This window comes from Hippoglossus stenolepis, chromosome 2 (assembly GCF_022539355.2).
Source record: "Hippoglossus stenolepis isolate QCI-W04-F060 chromosome 2, HSTE1.2, whole genome shotgun sequence".
Lineage (NCBI taxonomy): Eukaryota > Metazoa > Chordata > Actinopteri > Pleuronectiformes > Pleuronectidae > Hippoglossus > Hippoglossus stenolepis.
In genome coordinates, this window is record NC_061484.1 from 7,365,567 (window position 1) to 7,389,229 (window position 23,663).

The 23,663-nt window shown below is 41.0% G+C and overlaps 3 protein-coding genes across 4 annotated transcripts; all 3 read left to right on the forward strand.

Moving 5' to 3' along the window:
* The first annotated feature begins 1,713 nt into the window (after positions 1-1,713).
* On the forward strand, positions 1,714-11,965 carry LOC118124601 (target of Myb protein 1-like). 2 transcript variants are annotated; one of them, XM_035182613.2, is made up of 15 exons: positions 1,714-1,970; positions 4,556-4,640; positions 5,224-5,302; positions 5,515-5,664; positions 6,954-7,088; positions 7,184-7,333; positions 8,189-8,305; positions 8,930-9,063; positions 9,177-9,219; positions 9,373-9,505; positions 9,925-9,991; positions 10,880-10,955; positions 11,093-11,152; positions 11,270-11,309; positions 11,429-11,965. In XM_035182613.2, the coding sequence occupies exons 1-15, from the start codon at positions 1,898-1,900 to the stop codon at positions 11,572-11,574; spliced, it is 1,488 nt and encodes a 495-aa protein (XP_035038504.1). In that variant the 5' UTR covers positions 1,714-1,897; the 3' UTR covers positions 11,575-11,965. The 2 variants fall into 2 exon arrangements, with proteins under 2 accessions (XP_035038504.1, XP_035038495.1); XM_035182604.2 differs by having other exon boundaries at positions 1,722-1,970; positions 9,370-9,505.
* A 152-nt stretch (positions 11,966-12,117) lies between these two features.
* Positions 12,118-13,880, forward strand: LOC118124611 (noggin-like). The gene has a single exon (XM_035182627.2). The coding sequence runs from the start codon at positions 12,585-12,587 to the stop codon at positions 13,365-13,367; it is 783 nt and encodes a 260-aa protein (XP_035038518.2). The 5' UTR covers positions 12,118-12,584; the 3' UTR covers positions 13,368-13,880.
* A 2,487-nt stretch (positions 13,881-16,367) lies between these two features.
* Positions 16,368-22,866, forward strand: get3 (guided entry of tail-anchored proteins factor 3, ATPase). Its single transcript, XM_035179173.2, has 7 exons — positions 16,368-16,558; positions 17,628-17,775; positions 18,923-19,071; positions 19,223-19,373; positions 19,529-19,636; positions 20,717-20,914; positions 21,033-22,866. The coding sequence occupies exons 1-7, from the start codon at positions 16,416-16,418 to the stop codon at positions 21,159-21,161; spliced, it is 1,026 nt and encodes a 341-aa protein (XP_035035064.1). The 5' UTR covers positions 16,368-16,415; the 3' UTR covers positions 21,162-22,866.
* Positions 22,867-23,663: the final 797 nt, after the last annotated feature.

Here is a 23,663-nt window from a genome sequence, read left to right on the forward strand (position 1 = left end):
CTAAGTATCTCTTCTTAAGACTGGCATATTCTGAACTACTGCAATGGTTGAAACTATTCATAGTGTTTTATTTAGTTGCATCATCTGTTTTATTGTGAAGCACTTTGTAACTTTATTTTGAAGGATCCACAACAGAGAGCACGCAACAACACTGACAAAAATGTCATAAGACTTTTGTTGTGAGGAAGCACATTCTGAGAAGAATTTAGTAGTTAGGCAATAAACAGACTTACGAAAGTCGACACATTGTAGATGAGAGGATAAGCTTGTGAAAGATTAGAATGAAAATCTGCCAGAGCAAACGTCTTATTTTTTTTTTTGTTAACAGCTCAGCAAACTCCAGTGGCTCTGTGTACAACAGCCAGTTCAGAATCAAACATTTTCTCTAACATTTATTTTCTCCTGTAAAAGACCAGTGTAGGAATGAAGATATAATAACACAAATCGTTATATAAATGGCTCTCATGGGTTGTTGCAAAGCTGTAGGTATTGGTGCTGCAATCAAAAGTAGCTGTAGTGTATTTGTTTTCACATTGTTTAAAGAAATATGATATATGAGTCCCCCAGGGAGTTATAGCCTGTTTAACATTTCTTTGAATAAAATCTTTTCAAGCTGATTAAGCAAATAATCAGATCTCTCTCTCATTTCTAACTGTGTAGAATTGATCTCTTTGTTAGGTTATCTTCAGGCAATTTGAGATGGGAATGAAAAAGACAAAAGGTCGATGGTGGTTGATTCATTTTTTTTTACCAGATAGAGGAAAAGGTAAAGTCAAACTTCAAGTGCAGTTATAATGATGCTTGGATTTGAAATATAGTACAAAGTAACTCAATACATTTAAGTACACTTTTCAGGTATTTGTGGTTATTTTATGTAACTTTATATTTCTCATTCACTCTTTGTTTCAGAACAAAATATTCAAGTCTATGTCCATTCATTTGACAGCTAAAGTCAACGATTAAGGTTTTAAAGAAACATATACATACAAAAAAAATATGTTCTTACAACCGGCCCATAGTTCAACACCTGAAGTACAATTTTGAAACACTCATACTTTACTTAGGTAAGTTGCTTCAGTGCTTACATTTAAGGGTTGAAAGGCCTTTACTTTGAATTAGTTTTAAACTGTGGAATTTCTCCTTTTAAGGACTCAAAACTAAATACTTATCATATTAGGAACAAGCATCCAGTGAATTGACTGCAGGTCTGCTGCAACTCTCAGTTCTTTAAATTAAATGCTGAAGACTTTCCTGTCTGCCATGACCTCTAATTGAAATCAAATATTTACCCATTTCTTACATTGCGCGGTTGCTTACACTTTTGTGTTTCTCTTTTTTTTTATGTTGTTTATATATGTAAAATTTATTCTATTCTCTATTTGATTTCTCTGTACTTCTTATTTGTAGTATAGTATATGTTGCTTTTACAATTTACCATGAAGTCTTTTAAAAGCACCTCGAATGGCCTTGCTTTAAAAAAAGTCCTAAACAAATTAACCTTCCTTTAACCGTTTTTTGGGGAATATAATTGATTTTACTTATTTTTACTCCTGAAGACTTCTGAATGTTTTTATATATTTGTTTTACTTGGGGCCTGAAAATCGAACCTTAAGCGTCTTAATCCTCTGTGTGTGTGTGTGTGTGTGTGTGTGTGTGTGTGTGTGTGTGTGTGTGTGTGTGTGTGCGTGTGTGTGTGTGTGTGAAAAGTGATGTGATCACAGGGCAGCGGTGTGTGTTGATGCTGTTTCCTGGCTCTGTGTGTTTTCACGTGACCGCTCACAGGGCCAGCGCGTCTCAGAGGCAGCGGTGTTCGCTGAGATCCGAGAGGAAACAACACAGGCTGCAGCAGCTCAGCCTTTAGCTCTTCACTCGAGCGCTGTGGACCCAGTCTGCCGGCATGTTTTCACTCGGGGAGAAGATGGAGTTTCTCATAGGAAACCCCTTCTCCACGCCCGTCGGCCAGAGAATCGGTGAGTCGCTTTGCTTTTCAAACTTAATGTGTAAATGTTAGTCGTTGAGCTGCTGGAATAAATAAACGTCAGTAGATTAATTTATATAACTGTTATAACCACACCCACGGTGCTTAAAGTGACTGAAACACGCTTTTATTTCTAGCTTTCATATTCCTAAATGTTTCATAATGACAGAAACGTAAAAGAAAAGTCTGAAGAGAAAATGACGCAGAGGAGGCGGGACTCAGTTCTCGGAGTCTTGAATGCCATTGGTCGCTGTGGCAAAGTGACAGCTGCCGTGGCGAATCACAGAGCCGCCTGTTGCTTCCGCTCACTTCCTCAGTCACAGATGTGCTGAGTGAGGCTACAGCCTCACAACAGTTAGAACATCGCTGCTCCGGTTCAAGAAGGAAATGAGAGGTCGTGCAAGTTTTAAAGCAGATATATTTCCTCAGTGATGGCGGCAGGGTGCTCTCTCTCTCTCTCTCTCTCTCTCTCTCTCTCTCTCTCTCTCTCTCTCTCTCTCTCTCTCTCTCTCTCCCCTCTTTGCCAGCCCCCTTCCTCCCTCCCCCATTCTTCCCCTCTCACCCCAACCGGTCGACGCACATCTCTCCTCTGTCACTAAAGGGCTGCTCTTTCATTTTGAAAGGTCTCAACCGTACAATGTAAAGTGCCTTGAGGCAATATATGTTTTGATTGGGTGCAATACAAATAAAATTGAATTGAGGGTGATTTTTTTTTTGTGTGTGAAACCACTGGAGGCCAGCAGCAGCTACTGGTGTCATGAGGACAGTGATGAGTAGTGAGAGAGTATGACACACCCATCTGATCTCAAGCCGACCTTCCTCTTCCTTCTTTCCTCTCAACCTCTCTCACTTTCTAGCACATACATTTCCGAGTGGCTTCAGCTCCTTCTGAGGCAAAGGAGAACAGAAGCAGCTGACAGTCACATGAAGTGGAGGCAGCAGCAGCAGGGTGGAGAGGGGAGGGAACCTGATGGGATTGAGAAAGGCAGTGATGAAGGTTTTTTTTGAGGGCTGTGTTGGTGGAAAGGAATGAAGGAGATTATGAGGAGCCTGTGAGGGGTGGAGGGCAAAGAAAGCTGGCTTTGATTGCTAAACTTTTTATGTCAGAGGTGAAAACCTATTCTCTCAACCGGCAGTGCAGTTCCCATAATAACACTGTCGATTGTTTTCTTTGCTTTACAGTTTAAATTATCATCAAGGTTATTTCGGCTTAGGTTTGAAGATTACATTTTCTTTTTGGCACTGCAGCTATAAACTGATGGATTTTTTTGCTGTATTATGGGAAATGTATAATTCAGGAAAAACTCTAGAATATCTTATATCTTGGAGTATGCTGCCTTAATTAACTCCAGGTTGTGTTTTCATATTCATTTGTTTGATAGACAGACAGACAGACAGACAGGCAGACAGGCAGACAGATAGATAGACCGATACCGAGGAAAATTAAGTTTGTCTGTTAGTCAGCAGTATCAAGAAAATAAAGCTGACATGTTTAGAGGACTGATATTTATGACTGTGTGCAATTTGGTGCATATCCAAATAACAATCTGGATCTAGTGAATGAAATGTGTCTATAGCAAGGCAGCCAACTTTTTTGAAGAGCAGCAGACCTTCATTACATTACAAGCTGACGCTTTTATCCAAAGCGACTTACAATAAGTGCATTCAACCATGAGGGTACAAACCCAGAACAACAAGAATCAAGAAAGTACAATTTCTTCAAGAAAGCCAAACTACAAAGTGCCTTCACTACTTTAAGATACTTTTGTTTAAGTGTAGCTAGTGAGCATTTTATATGAATATGGAGAAACTGACTTTGAAGTTATCTGTAGTTGTTTTGGTTTTCTGGCCAGCAACTATGTTTGGACAAAGTTAGCGACTACTTGGTGAACATAGTGAAGTGTTTAGCAGCTACAGAGCCAGATGTTTCCATCAGGAGTTGGTGGAGCATGCATAATGCACCATGCATAATGCACCATGCATAAATACCGGCTAAACCACACATAAATAAGCCACTGTTTGCCATCAAGTTCAACAGGGTGACATTCAGCGTTGTGCTCACAGCTGATTTATACTTTGGCCAAGTCACCAAAAAAGGTTAAATTCAAACTTAAGCATATTTTTTAACTAACATTTATTTTTTTGTAAAAGTACTTAAGATTTGAAACTTCAGATTCTTTATTGTAACCTCAAGTGATCAGAACTGGAAATGTGAACTTTTGTGCAAGATCCAGGGATATAACAATAAAAGCACCTCTTATGAAGGCAGACCTTGAAACGGTCATGTGGTGATCCTGCTTCCTGTCTTAATATAATATAATTAATCACAGCGTTGGCACTGTTTCAAATTAATCATTTAATTTAATGATATGAATCATAACACACATATCTGTCTAAATTAACTCATTTATCCTCAAATTATTTATAAAATAATCCTTAAAAAGACCAACTAAAATGACTTCCTGTTATGACTCAGTTATCTTGATAGTGGGAGTATTTCTTCTGGTTATTGTGACGTGTCTGTTCCCATGTCAGTAGTATTACTGTAACTTCTCTTGATTGTCCCTCTGTTGACAGAAAGAGCAACCGGCGGCGCTCTGCATTCGGAGGACTGGGGGCTCAACATAGAGATATGTGACATCATCAATGAGACGGACGAGGGGTAGGGATGATGTGGTTTCCTCTGCTAAGTTATTTTTGGTCTTTATCTCTCCAGTGGAGCAGACGAGCCAGTGGAGACTGAGATTGTCCTGTTCTTGACCTCTCAGTACAAGTCAGTATCATGATTACTGGTGAAAGAGGCAAATCCAGGCCACCCAGCACGGTCTCATGATCTGGTGCACACTGCCCAACCTTTCTGATGAGTTATTACACTGTATCACAGTTTTACCTTTACAGTTACATTCTTTTCTTTGGCGCTGGTTTTTATTATTACATTAAAGACCATTTTTTATAGTTCATTTGCCATTTGGTTTGTGATGCTATGAAGAATGTCACTCTAAGTCTAAAGTGTGTTTGTTGTAGTTAGATGTCTACAGTAAAACGTTTTTATTTACTAATAGACATTATTGTCGTTCCTTGAACATTTGAATCATGAACAGCACTACTTTCATTAGTGCTTCTTCAACAGAAAACCTATTTTTCTGTTTTTGTTAATGATTATTGCCTGTTTTTTATTTTTAGAATATCAACATGGAAATAAATGTTCAATGATCACCTGCCGCAAAGTTTGTTCTCCCTGTTAGTCCCAAAGATGCAGTCAAAGCTCTAAAGAAGAGGATCGTAGGAAACAAGAACTTCAGAGAGATCATGTTGGCCCTTACTGTGAGTTAATCATCTGTAGGTCATTGTATATAAATGTTTTATGAATTTGTTCATGAGATCAGCTCCTGATTGGCTGGTGGTCTAGAGGCAATGGTTTCAGTGCACATGCTTATAGTGGATCAACATTCATAATGAGAACATGACGACCAAAGCTTTAGTTTTACATTTTGATTTTGATTTAAATATGTCTCTTTATCTCATGGGTCTCACAGGTTCTTGAGGCTTGTGTGAAGAACTGCGGCCACCGCTTCCATGTCCTCGTGGCATCGCAGGAGTTCATTGAAGGGGTTTTGGTTCGTTCCATTCTGCCCAAAAATAACCCACCCACTGCCCTCCATGACAGGGTGCTCAGCCTCATACAGGTAAGGGGATGCTTCCTTCAGGGGACAGTGTGATAGAAACTGTCTACTGCAACTAATGATTTTCTCTATTATGAATTAATTTGCTGCTTGTTTCATTTAATATTCAAGTAATATTCATGTGTGAAAAGATGTCATATATGACATACATACCCGACGCATTTTCACAGACCACAATTCCTCATATTTTGTCCAACTAGCAGCTCAGTGGAATATCTCTGATTTTTGTAAATCAGGTGTCATAAAGGGGCCACAGTTTACAGAGAGGGGACAAATATATGTCCAACTTCCATAAAGAATTCCTGATTACTGTTAACACTATAGCTTTGAGCAAAGAGAAAGTGACCCTCGTTCCAGCACATTTGACAAAAAGCTTAGAAAATAAAAGTTCTTAAAGGGGACATAGCATGCCCATTTTACCACAAGTTGATATGGTTCCTTGGGGTCTTAATGAAATGTCTGTAACATACTTTGGTCAAAATACCACAAGGATCATTTAAAACAGCACCCTTTTTACCCTGTATAAAACAGCCCTCCACAGAGTGACCTGTTTTGAGTGCCTGTTCCTTTAAATGCTAATGAGCCAGCTCCCCCCTCCCCCCTCTCCCCCCATGATTTTAAACGATATAAATTACATATTTTATATGATATAAATGATCAAATATGCATCCCATACTTTGTATTCCCCTTCTGTTGTCCTGGAGTTTTGTAAGACCATGTAGGGAGACTTCCAGTACCTTGTTACGACACAATACCCAGGAAGCTCAATCGAGTCGCTCAAGCATGACGTTTCTGACTTAGAGGAACTATAACAAAACGCGCAAGTGTTTTTTCCCCAGAGTTTTTGGGTTGGTAGACATGCCAGATACCCACATTAACCTGTAGAAGCACTAACAAAGTGGAATTTGCATGCTATGTCCCCTTTAAAAGTTCTTGCTGTATGTGGTTTAACAATGTCTTCAGCTGTATCATGAGGGTCATGTTCAACTCTATTATGTCTGCAGTCATGTACAACAGTGTAATCTTCAGTATTCTTTGTCATTTAAATAGCTTCGTGCATCTCTGTGCTTCATGGTCAGAACCAGTTGTTTGTAATCACAGACGAGCACGAATGATAACTTTAGACAGAATCAGGCTTGTTAATGCTAAAGGATCATTTCTGTCTCTTCTCGCTCCATGTTGCTTTTCTTCCTCTTCACATGTGATCTTTGTTTTGGACTGTTTACTGTGTTGGACGGAAGATTCATTCATTCTTACTATGTGGCCTCATATGCTCTCGCTCCCATCTCCAGTCCTGGGCGGATGCATTTCGCAGCTCTCCTTCTTTGGCTGGGGTGGTGTATGTGTATGACGACTTGAGGAGGCGAGGTCTGGAGTTCCCCATGACGGACCTGGACGCTCTGTCCCCGATCCACACTCCAAACAGGGTGAGACTGCTTGCAGATTTTATAAGTACCACATCAAATCAAAACAGACACGTGTGTATCTAAATATGCTGGACCTCTCTGCCTTCATCTCGCAGAGTATCCCGGAAAACGAGACTCCTGACACGACAGCTGTCGCTCCTCCCGCACCTCAGTCACAACCACAGGCTCCCTCAGAGGCGACCACTCTGAACGCTTCACCTCCAGTTGAGCCCAACGAGAGACCAGCATCGCTGTCTGCACAACAGGTACCACTGCCAAATAACAGCTGTCAGCTAGTGTTGACTCTAACATTGGCCCTGCAAGGGCTGGGTGATATTATGAGCCATGTTCAACCCATAAATGTAGATTTATTTAAATATTTGTTAATGCATTTGTTATTAAAACCAACATTAATGTATTTAATCAAAGAACAGTCATATCATTTAGTTTACAGCTCGAAAAACACATTAAATTGTGCAGTTTCACTTTAAAAGTAGCCTCTGGAACACCATTTATACAAATCTTTAATCAGGTCTAGGAGTTCAACTAATCTTTATATTATCTGGAGGATTTACTCTTTAGCTGATTAACCACTGATTATTTTCCTATCTAATTTTCTTGACTAATCAATTAAGGGCTTGTTTAAAAAAAATAAAATAAGAATCTGACATTTTCTACCACAATTTCCCAAAACCAAATGTGACATTTGAATTTCTTTATTTTGTCTGACAAACAGTGCAAAACACAAAACAATTGATTTCACAAGTAGAGACGAGAGAGTATTTTAGCATTTGTTTTCAGAATAAAAATAGCATTCTGTCAACCAAATTGATTTAACTAATCTTTTAATGTGTTGGCTGAAACTGAAGCTGAATAGATACTTTTAAACTTTTAAACTACTGTTATAACATTGTCTGTTGTTTCATTGCATTGCAGTGAATGCTGGAGTAGAGCCAGTGTTAACAATATTAATTCCATCTGTTTATTTCCTGCTATGACAAGTCAAATCAGACTTGAATAATAACTGTGTTGCTTGTATCACTGTTAACCTTAACAGTTAGCAAAAAACAAACAAACAAACTGTAAAATGGCCGTGTTTAGTTTTCTTTGCATTTATCCAGGAGCAGAAGCTGCGGAGCGAGCTGGCGCTGGTGAAGGGGAATCTCACAGTGATGTCTGAAATGCTGAATGAGCTTGTACCTGGACAGAGCAAGCCTGATGATACGGAGCTGCTACAAGTCTGTACTTTATGTGTCACAATGGTCTAGCATGTCTTATCATAGTGTGACAGAAGGAGAAAACATGCCCCCACCGTTTCAACACTGTTAAAAACAATCATCAGTGAGGACATGTACCACATAACTGGTCTTCTTTTGTAGTTTGTGATCTATTAATCCTGACGGTCCACTTTTTATTTTTAGAGTAAGGAGTCAGAGGAAAGGTCCTTTTTCCTGAGTTGTGAAGTCAGTGTTCTGACTTTGTTGTGATCATGTGCTTCGAAGTCAGAATGCGGAAAAAACATGGTCGCTGTAAACATATTTTGAACGTTTAAGCAACGTCTTGACACCTCTTTCCAATATTTGCATAATAACGAAGGGCATGGATTAGGTGTGACAGCGTACAAATAACTTAAAATGTGCATGTTAAACAGAAAAACTTGCAAGTGACAAAAATGTGACAAGCTAACATTAGTAGCTGCCTTTTTGGAGCTGAATGTAAAATAATATTAATTGGTATAAAAGTGATCATGTCAGCAACTCGTTTACAAAATTTTCCTCGACTTCCTGAGCATCTTTCTTGGTCTGGATTTAACGTGAAGGATTAATAACGATCTTGACTTTTCTCTCCCTCTCCGTGAGCAGCAGCTGTACTCTGTGTGTAAGAACATGCAGACTCGGGTGGTGGAGCTCATCCCCCAGCTGCTGGATGAAGGGTTTATGGAAGAGCTGCTCGTGGTCAACGATGACCTCAACAACGCCTTCATCCGCTACGAGAGGTGAGCTGCAGCCGAGCTTTTGCTGTTTTAAATGAGTCAGACAGGGCTCGTTTTAAATAAGCTGTATGTATCTTGTTTAATTTCACGTTCGTTGTATTATGTTTGTATTTTAGGTTTGACAGACTTAACAAGGCCCAGATCTCAAGTCCTCAGCAGGTACGATGACAGATGTTGTCTTCCTCTTTTGTTTGAAATAATGAACGCACTACTGCATTTCCCAAAAAGCTGTGAGGTGTAAACTTCTTTTCTTTGTCACGTGAGCTGTAAGAGATTACTCACACCCAGTGGGCCGTGTCCTCCTCTCAGCAGAGCTCTGCCAGCAGTACGAGCCTCATCGACGTCAGCCCACAGCCGCCCACTCTCAGCCAACCTGCTGTCATCACAACAACCAGCCAACCAACAGAAAGCACCTCCACCAATCAGAGGCAACCGGCCCCTCACAGTGAGTCAACGCTGTATGACCTTAACCTCATACTGTATGTGCCGTATTTTGCAACAGCAAATCTACATGAATGATCTCTTGTAACTAAAGTCTAGCGTTTATTATTTGTTGTTTGTCTGGTAAAAACAGGATGTTGTGGCTGGACATTACATGGGTGGCATACATAGTAGGAAAAGCAACAGTGGATCCACGGAGTAAATCCTAAAAAAAAATGCATTGTTGTACCATGTGATCTGTATGTGGAGAGAGGATCAGTCAGAAGGGTTTTATTATTACCTCCGCCAAGGAGGTTATGTTTTCACCTGTGTCCATTTGTTTGCTTGTGAGTAATGTTTTGCAAAGACTACAGGATGCATTACAAAATCTTGGCTGTTGTTACATTGAGTTGTGACTTCATGAGTGAACCCTCTACCTTTCAGAAGAGGAGGAGGAGTTTGACATGTTTGCTCAGACCAGAGGCAGCTCCCTGGCTGATCAGAGGAAAAGGTGAGTGGTGCTACAGTAACTGGTGACAGACAGACTGTTCAGACCTGGTATTAACATCCGCCCTGAGAGATCCAGTCACAAGTCGATATTATGAAGTTCCTCTGTTCACACGTGGCACAAAAGTGCGTCCTGAATGTGTCTCCTGTGACCACCTGTGATCGTATCTCACTTTCCTGCTCTATAAGCAAATAATCATTGTGCATCATTTCTGTTTGAGAAGAAAAAAACATGTTGTTGAAATGACAATGTTTGTGTTTGTGTCGGCATGAGGGAGGTAGAGAGAGATCAGGAGGGTCTGAATGAATCTCATGGACCAGTGCTATAAAGAAAGATTTTGACCAATTTAAGAAAGGTATCAATCATTGTGTGGTGGTCAGTGTTGATATTGTGGCCACAAACAAATCAGGATATGGAAACTGAGAAACTTAAAAATACGTTTGAATCATTGGGAAACTGTAGCAAGTCAGAGGACGTCAGCAGAGTAGGTGGCCACATGCGTCCCAGACCACCTCCGAATGGGAGATGTGATTGGATCTCAGGACGCATTTAGGATACATATGGGTGTGTTCACTTAGGATCACTCAGGACAGATATTAATACCAGGTCTGAAATGGGGGCAAAGAGGAACATGTGTTTTGTATATTTGTGTGCAGCCTTGAATATAAAAGTGAAGTATTAGGCCAAGATATTTTTGTGACGTTGCTGATTTAGATTTTTTCTTAACTGCATCACATAAAAAAAGTCCATCCCTAATAACAAGTAAAGACTTATGGTAACAGTGCATGTCACAGAAATGTAATGTCCATGGTTTGATCCTGGTCAGTTCCTATTCACCTAAATATAACCCACATTGCATCATTACAATATGTCCCTGATGGGTGTGTCCAGTGTCAGATATGAGGACCCAGGAGCAGTGGAAGGCCTCGCCGGAGCTCTGGACACCAGGTTGCAGGTCACAGGAGGAGTGAGTGAACCTCAGTAACACACACACCAGGATGTGAAGAGAAGATTTATTTTGAGAGTACAAAGTGTATTTCTGTTTGTATACATAGCTACAACACAGTGTCCTCATGTCTGTCTCTTGAATACTTTTCCCCTTAGATGCCACAGACGAAAAACTCTCCGCAGAACAATATTGACAAGTGGTTATCCTGCGATATGGTGAGGTTATATACAGTTTTCTATGGAACTAACGCTGTGGGTGTTAGGAGGGAGAGTGATTGATAACAGTATGATGTGATCTTTAGCCTTTGTGTTTTCTTGTGTTTGGACATGCAGGGGCAGCAGTCCTCAGTGTGCGAGGGAGTGTCCAGTGAAGGTGTGTAGCTGGCCGCATCACCGCCATTTAATTTTAAATATGTTTTGAAGATCCTGCTCTGTTATGTGTGTTCATACGTAAACAAACACACACCTTTTAACTGTAAACATCTCTTGCAGAATTTGATATGTTTCTGGAGGATCGGGCAAAGGTGGCAGACCACAGCAGCCAGGGGACCCGCAGCATGCCGCCCGCAGCGTCCAGACCGCCGCCACCGGCAAGCCAGCAAGAGGACAGATCACATGACCAGCTTTTTTCACTCTGAGTGTGGGGAAGTGGAAGGCTATACATACAGACAGGCTGGGCCAAGTCAGGTTATCTCTGAAAGTACACACACACACACACACACACACACACACACACACACACACACACACACACACACACACACACACACACACAGTAAAACCTGACACTACAGAACTAGTGCCTGATCAACTCATATGCAGTATTTCTTAGTTAATTTTGCTGTTCGTACCTTTCTGTAAGTACAACTTTATGTGGATGTATTTATGAAATGTATTATTCTAATGTCGATGTGAACAAGAGTTTACAGTTGAACATATATTTGATATCACACCATCGCAGGCCTTCGAAGAAGAAATTTGATTTTGTGTAAATGAGAATAAACGGGACATTGTCCTGCAAACATGTTTCATCCGTCCTCTTTTTCACATGTTTTTCTCTTCGCCGCCATGAAGTGAATTTTCCCTGGAGCTTGTTTTCTAACCGATCTCAGTGTCGTCTTTGTGTTAGAAAACTCTTCATCTGTTGTTTCTGAAGATCTTGTGTCTGGGGTTGGTGACACAGCTCCACTTAATCCAGGTCAAATCATGCTTCTTCCTGTCTTGTTTCCTGCTTTGTGTGAAATATGTAAACACTTTTTTTTCTGTTCCTAATTCTGGCAATCAACACATTTACATGAAACCAAACCAAAGTAGAGCCGTGCTGTATTTTTTTTCACTCTGGTGAGTTAGAGCCTTGAAGGAGAAGTGGGAGCTTCGGTTGGGCTCTGGCCATACTTCATAATACGCCTGCTGTTTGTGTGATAAGGCCATCATTTTCAGTATGTTGTTGGTTAAGAGCTCAAGGATGTCTGGTGTTGAGTACACTGAGTCCCTGAAGCAGCCAGAGGAAGATTAGAGGAACGATTTTTACATTCCTCTGTTTAATCATACAGACACAGGATCATGTCTGGAGCATTCAACTGTGTCTGTCTCTGCTGGATTTTCTGTGTCCCTCCTTCTACATGGATTTGAAGCTCTTACTTCTAATATGTCAACACAGAATCAGCTTTCAAACCCTCAAGACCAGGAGGATTCACGCTTTGATTCACCATTTCTTATGCTGAGAGCCAGTCTCCTGTCCTTCTCGCAGCCAATGCGTCCATACACTCTGCTGACAAACATGGAGGATTACCAGGACATGCCCAAACCCAGACACCGCCGGCCTTCTCGCCTCCCGCATCTTCTTGGATGCTCTTTCCACCCCTTCTGGACGTCTATAGAGAAGCCACCTGAGGCCACTGAGGGTGACGGTGATAGGCGGCTTTTGCTGCATGGAGACACACCGCCTGGCAAATCACCCACTAACCTGAATCCTCCTCCAGAGCTGAAAGAGGCTGCAGCAAACCATCACCACAAGCTGGAGAAGGAAGCTGCAGGTCTAGATTTGGGTCCTCTTCCTCCAGATGTCGCCAGTTCGGTTCGATCCTGGCTACTACGCTCTGCCACGTGTGAACTAACCTACCAGTGGAAGGACCTGAGCCCAGCTTTCTGGCCTCGCTGGCTGCGGCAGACAGACTGCGAAAGATCGGACCAAGTGCAAAGTTGCTCCTTTCCCAGTGGAATGGAGTGTGTGAGACCTCAGACAGCACACATAAAGATTCTGGCTTGGCACTGCCTGGAGATCAGAGACAGAGGTGATGGATCTAGAAAGATTAAGAGCAAAAGGTATAACGGCAGCGCAGAAGTGGGGACGAGTGAAGCCATGAAGAGTTGTTTATGGAGGAAAATGTCTTCTCCTGTGGTTACAGCATGTACATGTTCATGTAAGTGAATGTTTCTCTCATCACCGGCTGCAGCTTGGTTTCAATATGCACAATATGTATTTTATGCTGCTATTGAGGCACGTTTAATTAAGTGAGACATTGCATGTGCTGTACATGGCTTTAAGCAGAATCTAATAAATTTCCCTCTGGGAATTTTTTCTCAGCAACATCACTTGGCAACCAGACAACCAATGAGTGGACAATGTAACGCCTATCCTTAGTTTATTGTTTTGTTTTTATTTGCATGTGCACTGTTTACTTTTAAAGACAGCAATCCTGAACAAATCTAGAGATGCATTACATCATGATGCTATTTTTGAGGGTTACAAGTGTGAATAATCAGTTTGTTTTGCTTTGTTTATATCTGGATGATGAATTGGATGGACAGTAATGTAGGACAGGCATATATAAGCATCATGCTTCTGCCTGTGTATTTTCACTCTCTTTTTACATAGAATGTCAACTATGTGTATACTATGTATAATGTTTTCATGACTGAATAAAAAGATACTCTACTCTTATATAAATATATATATATATATATATATATACATGCTACTTAATCACTCTGTGTCACTACTAATATTCCAGCCTTCCTGTCACAAGCACTCCCCCTAAAAGTAAAGTAAATATCTGGTATCAGTGAAGCTAAACAGTCATTGTTAAGACCCCATCAGCCCCTCGAGGGATGTGCTGCATTCAAGTCATGTGGGCTGTGGTTTCAATGTCTATGGCAGCATTTTCAGCACACTGCCGACTTTTCAACTCTCCTCTGGGTTTAAAGTGTGACAAATTAATTAATGTTTTACAGCAAAAAAACATGTCAACTCCCAAATGAAAAACCAAAGGGAAATGTTTGACCGATTGTGCCATTTCAAATGTATTTTTACAACGAGAAGTGTTTTGTCTAAAATAGCATCTGACCGTGTAACGGTGTTTAAGATTTTGCAGAAAGTTTCTGCTTTTGTTTCATGTGACATTTGTTTTTTGTATGTGATGCCCTCATAGCTCCATATGTAAAAGCTTAAAGGGATAGCACGGCTCCAGGCAGGAGGATAACAGTGAATCGGTGAAAGCAAACTCAGGGGCTGTGTTTGTAGGTGGTGCTGTTGAGCCATTTTGCCACGCCCATTTCAAATTACTCCAGAATATGTACATTTTCACCAGGCCTGATGCGCCCGCAAAGTTTGGTGAGTTTTCGAGAATGTTCAAGCCGTCAAAAATGTTATTCATTTGCCTGATGATAATCAAATGAAAAGCAGTAGGGCCTTTGCACTGTTGTTGCTAGGGCCCTAATAAGGTCAGGAGGAAAGACTCACTACCGCCACCTGGTTTTTGAAATGTTCACTGTGCTGTTCATTCTGGCCCCTCCCCTAATAGACGTTTAGAGGTAGTTTGTCATAAACTCTGACGCAGAATAACAATTAGGATACATCCCTCACACTGACCACAAAGTTATTTGTTGTCACTGCTTCTTGTTGTTGTCTTATTTTACTTTCAAACATGGGTATATTTTAAGAACTTATAGTATTTATCGTTATTCCGAAACATTCATGCTTTTAAACCAGTGCCACAGTCGCGTTTAGCCCCAAAACTCCGAGTGTCGGTGAATGCATCTCTACATCCGGGTTCGTCCCCTCTCAGGAGCCGCACGGGAGAGACAGAAGCTCAAATCGTGGCAGCGGCAGCTCGTAGAGGCACTTCCGGTGGCAGCAGAAACTGCCACTGATATGTAAAGGCAGCTGCCGCGATTTGAGGCAGCTGCCACAGTTACCACGGCTGTTTGGGGGAAACTACCGCTGTTTGTGACTTACTCCCTGAGATTCATACGTAGTTTATGTTAATGTTTATCAGCGTGTTACTGTTCTGAGCACCAAGACTAATTGATCTGTATTTCTCCACTTGTTTTGTGAAGCACGCTCTTATATGTGGCTGATTTCTTTGTCATATTTGTACCGATTCTGCTTCAATGCTGTTGATGCTTTGCCTTTGTTTTGTGTCATTAAACTGAAACTTGAAATCCCACTGCTGCCAGGCTGCATTAGGGCACCTGCCGCGGCAGCTCCCACCTTTGTTTGGAGGCAGCGGCCTTTGCTGCCACCATAGACTGTATATACTGTTTATACACTGAGAGCAACTACCGCTGTTTGTGACTCTCAGGGAGATTTGGACTAGTTGTGAACTTACTTGTTATTGTTCCGGGCCATGGATTGGTTGAGACGCTGCCTACAGTTATGGTGTCATCCCTTCACATCTGTTTTAGTCTTTTCTACTTTCTTTATGTTTAAGGGGTTTAGTTAAACTTTAATAATATTTATAAGCATTTTAAGGGGCCATGCCATGTTAATTCTTTTATTTTTGTCTACTGATCATTTATAAGATGTGCCTGTGCCACACTTCAGACTCCTGACAGCGGCACAGAACAAATAACATAATGATATTTTTTTTGAAAGCCGAAGAAATCATGGAGATATTAAATCATAAATATAAATGGAGTGTGCCTGGTCCTACCGTTACTGAACACTTTGTTGCTTTGAGGTATTTCCATCTACTTTGGTACAGCTGTAGTCAATAAATTGCTACATGAGCAGTGGCATCTCTGTGCATCATTGCTATCATGGAGCTATTCACCATCTTATGTCGAATTTAAGGCAAGGATAAATATGTACATTTCTCCTTTGGTTTATCACAGTTTATTGTCACACTGTTACTAATACAGAATTTTGAGTTCTTACCTATCCACAGACACCAAGATCATGCATATGGATCTGATAGATGTGGAACTCTTCTTGATTCATTTGGAATCCAACCCCCAGAGCTTCAAACTATCTAATAAACTTTCATAAACCAGTATATATATCTCATTGAAAAAAATCACAAACAGCTTCAGTTGCTCTCAGACAGTGGCGCAACTGTGACAGCTGCCTTTAAACAGTGTGGCAACAAAGGCCGCATTTCCATATCAGTGGCAGTTCCTGTTGACACCGGAAGTGCCTCTACGCTGCCACGGTTTAGGCTTGCCCTCACTGCCGCACGGTGCAGTGTACACAGACAAGATGGCAGCTTCTGTGGAAGACGAATTCGAAGATGCTCCTGACGTGGAGCCGTTAGAACCAACTCTGAAGAACATCATCGAGCAGAAATCCCTCAAGTGGATATTTGTGGGAGGGAAGGGAGGTGTCGGTAAAACGACTTGTAGGTGAGTGGAAGAGAACCGCTCGTCGCCTCCAGGCTTTGACTCGCTAGCTAACGCAGCTAGCTTTAGCCTGTATTACTAGTTGACGTGGATCAGTGTGAGTAAACGAGTCCACCGCGCAGTTTCCCCAGAATAAGAATTAGATGGGAGTTAGCTCACTATCCGAAGACGTGTTAGCTTTGAGCTAAATTGATATTAGCGTTGTGTTAAACGTCAGTCAGTCATCCCTGAGTTAGTTGACAGTTTGCCGGCTGGTTGATCGCTGTCTAGCACTGTCACTTGCTAACTTTAGCCAATTGACACATGCGCCTGTCAGTGTGTGTGTGTGTGTGTGTGTGTGTGTGTGTGGTAATTCCGCTGCGGTTTGACATTGACAAGCTGTTTATTTCCATGTTCAATGGAAGATCTATCTAAACCGTGTTAAATAGACTTAGCATTAGCATTGTGGCTAAAAGACGATAATGGACTACTTTCTTGAGGATACACTAGCCTACATACTAGCTTGCTATCTTGCATTAACTACAGCTGCCAAGACTCACTGAGCGATTCTTAAAATATCATTAGGAATATTCAATGTTAAAGGCGTTAAATACACATCATTGCAGTATTGAGGATGTGATGCCCACGCAGAAACGTTCAGTAAATGCAACAACAACTTTCTAACCTCAGTAAAATGTATTAAGATGCGGATTATAACTAAACAAACGTGTGATCACATGTAAACATTGTACTTTATCTTATGTAGATTTTTACACATAACTAGGGCTTTGATTGTATCTGAACGTTTTTTTTGGACAGCAAATGAAAATAGTTTAAACATGTAACTCTGGCTCATGTGCAGTGTTTTGTCTTTGGATTAATGAGCACTCTTTATATCAAATAAATTGATCAAATTAATGAATATACATAATGCAGCTTAGGAAAAGAACATTTAAGGTGCTTAACAACGGCGTAACAACAAAGTCTCAGTCCGATTTCAATCTTATTATCAGTACCACATACAAAATGGAACTTTAACCACTGTTGTCTACACCTGCTGTACCAACGTGTCTCGTCTGTGTCATTTGTTCAGCTGTAGTTTGGCTGTCCAGCTGGCTGCGGTGAGGGAGAGTGTCCTGATCATCTCCACAGATCCTGCCCATAACATCTCTGATGCTTTTGACCAGAAGTTCTCAAAGGTGCCGACCAAGGTCAAGGGCTATGAAAACCTCTTTGCGATGGTGAGTCAACCTGCAAAAAGAACAGGAACATGTCGCAGACAGAGTAAGGAGTGTCTGTACAAGTTGGGTGGTAGAGTAATCTAATTTCTACAATAAAAATAAGTTGTATGAAAAATCCACAGTTAAGTCAAAGTCATAGAAAAAGCTACACAATCAACACAGATGGATTTATTGTGCACTCAGCCCTCAAGTTACTAAATATTTAACATTGTTTAAAAGCTAGAATTATATCAATACTGTAAAACATTTTTACAGGAGACATTTTTACGTGTCATTGCAGGAAAGGTTCAGATGGTTCAACATTAACAGGCACTCTTTCTATTCAAGAGACCCAGTAACAAAATGAGAGTGTGACATAATGAGCCAGCATGTACAATACCATGACCCTGAAACTAAAGCAGCTAATTTGGACTCAATTCGATTTTTGACACCATTAGGGATGGTTTCCAAAACCCGCTGTTTAACTGGTCCAATTGGAAACGCTTTGCTGTTATCAGTTCTGCTCTTGGTGGGGGAGAAATTTAGAAAATACTTTCCTTTTTTATTATTGCTACAGAAAAAAAGTTCTTGCACATTTTATCTCCATCCATCCATGTATCCAATATCTTTTCCTTGTATCAACTGAGTTAGCAGCCTAAAGCCCAGACATGGAGTTAAATAAATTATACAAACATTATTGATTATTGATTATTGATTAAAAATAACTGTCGCCATCTGAGATTTATCGGTGTGTTCACAAATATAACCTCTGATTGATGAAATTAAAACTGACTAAACAACAGTGATTCTCTGACCATGTATGTGTATAAGCAGCAGTTAAAATCGTAATGACACCCCCCCACCCCCCCCAATCACATTTGAAAAGTCTCCTAAAACAAGTAGATAGAATCATAGCTATATCTGTTATTAAAGAGGTTTCTTTATGCTCTGTTTGGAAAATGAAGTTTCGCGCATGAGATCAGTATCTCTTCTGTGTCATGAGGATGGTCAGTTCCACATCTGGGTCTCAAAAGCACAAACCATCGTTGTGTAACAAACAGAATCCCCAGAGGCCCAAAAAACATTTGCAGGCAGTTTCAAACATGTTTTTTGGTATGCGTGTCAATTTGTGTTTGTGTTTCTGTGTTTGTGTTGTGTGTGAGTGCAGGAGATTGACCCTAGCCTGGGTGTAGCAGAGCTGCCTGATGAGTTCTTCGAAGAGGACAACATGCTCAGCATGGGCAAGAAGATGATGCAGGAAGCCATGAGTGCCTTCCCTGGCATCGATGAGGCCATGAGCTATGCAGAGGTCATGAGGTGAGATCTCCTGGTCGATACAAAACCAAAGCACATTTTCCTACAAGCAGCACTGATCCACCGCTGAATTTACCTTTTAGTCTAGTATGATGGAGTCCATAAAGAAAAGTTGTCCAGTTGTGAGTTATACAATTGTCTTCCTGTGCCTCAGGTTAGTGAAAGGAATGAACTTCTCAGTGGTGGTCTTTGACACTGCCCCCACTGGCCACACACTGCGGCTGCTTAACTTCCCCACCATTGTGGAGCGTGGGCTGGGTCGTCTCATGCAGATCAAGAACCAGATCAGCCCTTTCATCTCACAGGTAAGTGAGATGGGCTGCTGATGAGCTTTCAATTGAAATAGTAAAACAAATAGATGAATGGAAAAAGCCGCAATGACATTATATTTGGGGTTGTCGTGAAACGTTTTCTTTTGCAATGAAAACAAGGTTCTCTCTGTTTCTCTCATTGTTTGTAGATGTGTAACATGCTCGGTCTGGGTGACATGAACGCAGACCAGCTTGCCTCGAAGCTTGAAGAGACGCTGCCTGTCATCCGCTCAGTCAGTGAGCAGTTCAAAGACCCTGTAAGTCACATAGATACACAGCACTTGTAGTTATTATACAATCACATTACTTTCTCTTTAAGATAACAAGTGTTACTGTGCAGTTGCTTTTATGTTGCAGGGTTTTGTTTCGTTGTGCTTGCGTGCATATACACTAGGCTTGTCATACTACACTTTACAGACCTGGGCTCCTCCATTGAGGTGTTGCTGTAGCGGAGCCCAAAGGCTTTCCAGCTCTCTAGCTGGTTCCCACCATCATTTAAGTGAAGAAGTGGTGCCAGGAGTGTTAATTGATAGTGATGATAACTTGAAGCAGGTGGAGAAAAGGATCTAATCCACTCATTATGTTATTACAACCAATTTAACATTTAGTGATCTAGAACAGCCACTTCTAATGTAAACCTTCTCATCACTGAGCTGTGTGCATTTATGCAGCATATACACGTGGGGCACGTGCTTTGTTGGTGCAGCCTCCCAACCCGTCCTACTGTACGCCTGTGTACAATGGTGGGACATGTAGTATTGTGACAAGAGGACTATCAACAACACAGTTTCAGCTCTCTGTATACTAGATAATGTTTTCGTGACACAATGACTAAAAATTGTCATTTAAGAACGAATGTTTATAAAGTTTTTCCCAGAAATTGCTTTAGTACTGGTTCATGCATTACGTAGACAATCCCATTTCCATATCAACCTGTCCACTGATTTACATTTACAGATATAAATACACTCTCAAATCTGAATACATATTTTATATATTTTCTTTACCCATTTCCAAATCCCGATTACACACACACGGATTTTAAATATACATTTGAAGATATTTTTAAAACACATTTTCAAATCTGTTTACACACACTAAATACAATTTTCAGATCCATGTACAAATTCACAAATCTCATTACACATTTGGAGATTCTTTTACGCATTCACAAATCTGAGGGCTTATGGGAGGGGATGTATCGGTTGCATTTTTTCAAAGTGTGGCCTACTCATGCTAGCTTTTCCAGGATTACCAACCCTAGCGTTTTTAGTAGTTGTTTTAAAGCTTTTCTGTATATGAGTGTAACCCTTCTCCGTTTCTTTCCCCTCCATTAGGAACAGACCACCTTCATCTGTGTTTGTATCGCTGAGTTCCTCTCCCTGTACGAGACGGAGCGGCTCATCCAGGAGCTGGCCAAGTGCCACATCGACACGCACAACGTCATCGTCAACCAACTTGTTTTCCCTGAGACAGAGAGGCCGTGTAAAATGTGTGAAGCCCGCCATAAAATTCAGTCCAAGTATTTAGACCAGGTACGAGACAGTAGTTTGTGTTCAAAGCTGTTAAAATACAGATGCATTATTGAAACCAACATATTTAATAAGTGTAACATGTTATTGTCCTTTTTCATGGCCTGCCCTCTCTCTACAGATGGAGGACCTTTATGAAGATTTCCACATAGTCAAGTTGCCGCTGCTGCCCCATGAAGTTCGAGGTGCCGACAAGGTTAACACGTTCTCTAAGCAGCTTCTGGAACCGTACAAGCCCCCAAACAAGTGATCTCCCTCCCTGCAGGACTTCCCTCCCTCTGCCCCCTCTTTGCAGACCACACCTCTATCTACAGTCTGACCTCCCCTCCTGTGAGCCCCCTCCTACACTGGCCTCAAGCCCCACAGTAACAGGCTCAAGGTGATCCACTCAGTCGTCAGCCCATCATCCGAAGTAGAGCACCTCTACAGCGAGACACAGGCGCTTAATGAAGGGGAGCTGATGATCACAAACACACAAATATATTCTGCTGTATTGTTAGAGATAAGACAGATAAGAGCTGCCTGACTCTCACTTCACCTCCTCTTGTCTCCATATCCTCCGTGTGGCAGTCAAACTATTCCTCCTTAAAGCATTTCACTTTTTCTTAACAACCCCCCCTCCATCTGACACAGTGTCCAGCTTCAATTGTGTAAAAACTAAATATGTGTTTCCAGTGACGGTGCTGTGTGTTCCTCATTTCAGATGGTTGATGTTTATTCCGTGTGACTTGGTGGCTGTGTGCGTTCTCCAGTTTGACTTGACTAAAATTTCCCACTAACTCATCTCACACACATCCGGACCTTGCATCCAGATGTCGACAGATTCAGAGTGTGACGGCAGGGCAGTGAAAACAGACATAAAGAAAAACAATTTTAAAAGAATTATGGCTTGGCAAAAAAGTGTCTTTTACCATTTGTCAAATCTTTACTCACTCCTCCATGCGACTATGGTGTAAATGCAGTTACTTAACGTCAATGAGATTTTGAATCATGTCAAACTAGGAGCTTTAAATAGTCTGTGCCTCTGTTATCGTTTTAACTGGACAGTCTTAAAGCTAGGGTTGGTAATCCTGGAGAAGCCGGCAACACCATATCACAGATACATCCCACCCCCTCCCATTGTTCCTCTCAACAAAGCTATGGCCCTGAAGCACATGAAACCTCACTGACTTACAACGCTAATAGACAACTTTTTTGTGACTAGCTCACTAACTTCTGGCTAACGTCTCTGCTTCAGAGGGGAATGTCTCCCCGACTTGTGAAGACCCCGGTCACGTGTTGTGACGCCACGAACAGGGGGCTCGCAGACAGGCAGATCCGTTAGTGACAGACAGGCACACCAGCCAATCATTTCATTAAGTCGTGCGAGGGCCACAGACACAGGCTTTTTTTCTTTATTTCTTACAAACAACTATATTTATTGATGGCTATCAGGACGAGAAGAGGATTTAAAAAAATTACCAACCCTGCCTTTAATGGCCTCTGTTGAATATTGTAGGCATCTAGTTGCTTCAGACAGATGATGCTTGTGACCTGATGTTTCAGTGGCTGAACGTTCATTATTGTTTCTGCTGAATCCCCAGCACATGCTCCCACAAGCTCTGTCAATCATTATATCTGTTTACTTAAGACTATAACTTATGGGAACACAATTGAAAGACATTAGTAGCCTTATTTAGTGCATTGTTAATCAAAAATATATTGAATGTTGCTTGATCAATGATGTTGAACCAATGAATGGTGAGTAAAGCATCTTTGCCCTAGAGTGGACTCTGATTGGCTGATTTGATGATTGAATTACTTCATTTCCCAACAGACACATAGAGAAGACAGGTTACTCCACCCCTCAATCCGACTCTTCATCTCTCCCCTCTGTAACTGAATGCTTTTGAGACGATACAAAGCTGTTTTCTATAAATTATTTAGCAAGTGTTGATTAAAATGAACTTGCCTCAGCTCAGAGCCTTTTGTGGTCATTGTTTTGATCTGATGTTGTGTCCTGATCAGGCTGCAGATTGTGTCTGACGGACTCATTTAACCTCGAGCGAGAAGATTCAGGAGCACAAACAAGCCTTTTATGCTCAAAAAATGAAAGACGCATGCAAAAAGTACAATTATTATTTTTATTGATTTTGTTAAATTATAAAGGGTTAACTTTAAATGAATTGTCCGGGTGCAGAATTGCATTTGTGGTGGAAGAAGTATTCAGATCCTTTACTGAAGTAAAAGTACTAATTCCACACTTGTAAAAATACTCTACTTCGAGTGAAAGTCCTGCATTCAAAACCTTGCAATGACGCTTGAAATGAGGGCGCTGCAGTGCCTCCTACTGGTCAGGGACACCAACTGCAAGGGGAAGAGTTTTCCAAAGTCAATTAAAGAAACTTTATTTTTATTCTCTACAGTGACAATTTAAGAGTAGCTATGTAAGGCCTAATATCAACCCATTTTTTATTATTTTTATGATATTTAATTTAGTCTTAGAACCCACAAAGGTGATGTAGATGATGTCAGACGTGAAATGAGAATACTGTGGGTTTTTGTTGGTAACAGTGGGTTAAATGTTTGCAGCACATGCTGAAAACAACAGCGACGTTTCACCATATTTTGGCCAAACATTAAAAAAAGTGGTGTATTTTTACGTTTGAACTTTTTCTTACCAGGTTTACAGCAATTGTCTAATTTAATTTTTTGTAAAAGATATATTGAATTTGATTTCAATGTTAAGTCTAAACATGAAATATTAAGATTT